We start from the raw sequence: 2,954 nt of genomic DNA on the forward strand, positions 1-2,954 counted from the left end.
CTCGGTCCTACCTCATAATTCCTTACTCCCCCCACCCCACACAACCCAACCTAATCAACAACATACCACCCTCCCCCTACTCCCCCTCCCCAGTTTTAGCAACTCCATAACACTGCACCACACTCATTCACTGTGTGTGCGCGCATGTGTGTGTGTGAGTACATTTGTGATGTGTGTACACACGTATGTACTTGCATATGAAAGAGTGTGTGTGTGCGTATGTGTGTGTGTATATATATACACACACACATATACATATATGTATAAATGAATGTATGTATGTACATATATATATGTATGTATACATATATACACACATGTATAAAAGTATATCTATGTTTATATGTGTGTGTGTATATATATTTATATTCATGGGAGTTCTTAAAAAAACAAATGAGTGTATAATAGTTGAGAGGTGAATACTAGGCTGAGTACGGCCACTGACCAGTGCGGGGCTCTGGCCGATGACCGATCGTCAGGCGCAGGTCTGAAAGATTTGGTACGCGGAGTAGTGGATGCAAAGTAGTAGCCGTCAGTGTTTGATTGGTGTTCATTGTTTTCTTTATATGTGATGGAATCGTCCTCATGATCTCCACTGCCCGATCCACTGAGGTCATCATAACCACTGCTGTCCCCACTGCCGTAGATGTCTGGAAGGAGGGAGAAAAAGAAAGATGGTTAGGTCGAGTGACTGTGGGAGGAGATGGAGTGAAGTAGGAGTGGAGGTGTAATGATTTAGGAACACGTAAAAGAGCCCTTGTGGTGCCACATAAAAAGAACTTGTAATGGTGCCATGCAAAAGCGCCCTTGTGGTGCCACAAAAAACAACCATGTGGTACCATGTAAAAAGGGCCCTTGTGATGTCACAAAAAACGACCATGTGGTGCCGTGCAAAAGCGCCCAGCTGTCGAAACCATGCCAAAGTAGTCTGGAACCTGGTGCAACCTCCGCATCTTACCAGCTCTGGTCACACCATCCAACCCATGCCAGCATGGACAACAAATGCTAAACGATGATTATGAATGATAGAGTGGGAGATGGGGTTAGTGTGAAGGGGGTGATGCAGCTGGAGTAAAAAAAGAAGAATGAAAGGGAAAAATCAGTATAAGTAAATCAGATGAAATTCCATTCAACAGAAATCTATCAAATCTCCTCCTGGATAAGTAAGCTAGTCCACTATATGATAACATCTCCCAGAGCTGAATTCACTGAGACAACATAAAATCAAAGTTGCCCACCCACAAATACCCCAGCACCAACTCGCAATAGCTCTGAATGTTTGACAACTGAATGTACAGTTTAATCTAGTGTCTGGCCAAGAAATTCGAGGTGGTTGGCAAGCAAATGACCAGTGGTCACTCACAAAACACTAGATTGATGGACAGATTTATTTTAGCGAAAGCAGTGAGTCCTAAAATCAGTGGCCCTTAACTCTGGCACAGCTCTCACTCAAAACTTCCTTCCCCTACCTTCACTCAACATCTCCTCTTCCTACCTTTACTCAACACATCTCCCCACCTTCACTCAAAGCCTCCTCTTCTCACTTCATTCAGCATCTCACTCCCCTTCACTCAACACTTCCTCCCCTCACCCACCTTCACTCAACACCTTCCTACCCCCCACCTCCACTCAGCATCTCCCTTCCCCTACTTTCACTCCACACTCCCCCCCTTACCTTCACCATTCATCAACCACTCAGCACTCCTCCTCCTCCTCCTCCTCTTCCACTCACCCTCTATCAAAGACTCCACGTCTTCTCCGTTGTATGCGTCTTCCAGTTTCATAGTTATACTCCTCAGCTGTGATATCTGATATGCAATCACGGTTTTGATCTGCTTTAATTCCGGATCCGACTCTTCCGACACATTTGTTTCGTCCTTCAGCATCACAGACCAATCGCTAACAGCAACAAGACACAAAAACAATTACTAGCCATGTAAACATAAACAGTTCAATAAAATACAAATGATGTTGTGATGTTCATGCAGTTTTTAAAGCAAAACATTACAAAAGACATCCGAGACTTATTGTTGTTGTCGTCTGATATCAGTTCGGCTCTGATCAAGTAAACTTACGAATCAAAGTTGGTCCTAACATGACCACTCTGTTTAAATATAAAAGACACTACATTCTTTTATTCTTTTACTTGATTTAGTCATTTGACTGTGGCCATGCTGGAGCACTGCCTTTAGTCAAGCAAATCAAGGCCAGGACTTATTCTTTGTAAGCTTAGTACTTATTCTATCGGTTTCTTGTGCCGAACCGCTAAGTTACATGGATGTAAGCGCACCAACATTGGTTGTCAAGCCACATTGGGGGGACAAACACAGATGCACACACACACACACACACATATATATATATATACACATATATAAATGGAACAAAAACGCAATAGAGGACAATAAAAACATTTGGACAGATAGACAAAGGCGGTCCCAGACTTCTTTCAGTTTCTGTCTACCAAATCCACTCACAAGGCTTTGGTCAGTCCGAGGCTATAGTAGAAGACACTAGCCAAAGGTGCCACACTGGGACTGAACCTGGAACCATGTGGCTGGTAAGCAAGCTACTTACCACACAACCAGTCCTGTGCATAAATAATAATAATAATAATTATCAGCTTAAAGCTTATAAGTGGTCACCATGTATTGACCACAAAAAATAATCTACTAGTGGGGTATACGCCCCAATTTTAGCCTACTTTCTTTAGTCAATATAAGGCAATCGCTTATAAGCTATAACTTATAAAATATTGTTATTTACAGAATTGTCACTCTTCACCACTTCTCAATTCATCACAGAGATATATATATAGACATATAATAATATTTGGGACAAAATCCAAAATTACAGGTAAAAACTCAATTAAAATCAATTTATAAAAAAATTAGAATTAAATTGAGCTTTACTGAGTAAAATATATATAAATATATAGTTTATGAACTATATAT

At 41.2% G+C, this 2,954-nt stretch overlaps 1 protein-coding gene across 1 annotated transcript in view; it reads right to left on the reverse strand.

The window, feature by feature from the left end:
* Positions 1–352: 352 nt before the first annotated feature.
* The window catches only part of LOC106880263 (glypican-6), a 78,609-nt gene continuing 76,007 nt past the window's right edge, over positions 353–2,954 (reverse strand). Inside the window, exons 7-8 of the mRNA XM_014930130.2 lie at positions 1,733–1,899; positions 353–650 (exon numbers count right to left, since the gene is read on the reverse strand). Of these exons, the coding sequence (XP_014785616.1) occupies positions 382–650; positions 1,733–1,899 (436 nt within the window). The 3' untranslated portion in view covers positions 353–381. The remainder of the gene's footprint in view (positions 651–1,732; positions 1,900–2,954) is intronic.

The sequence above is a fragment of the Octopus bimaculoides genome, chromosome 19 (assembly GCF_001194135.2).
Source record: "Octopus bimaculoides isolate UCB-OBI-ISO-001 chromosome 19, ASM119413v2, whole genome shotgun sequence".
In the NCBI taxonomy this organism is placed as follows: Eukaryota; Metazoa; Mollusca; class Cephalopoda; order Octopoda; family Octopodidae; genus Octopus; species Octopus bimaculoides.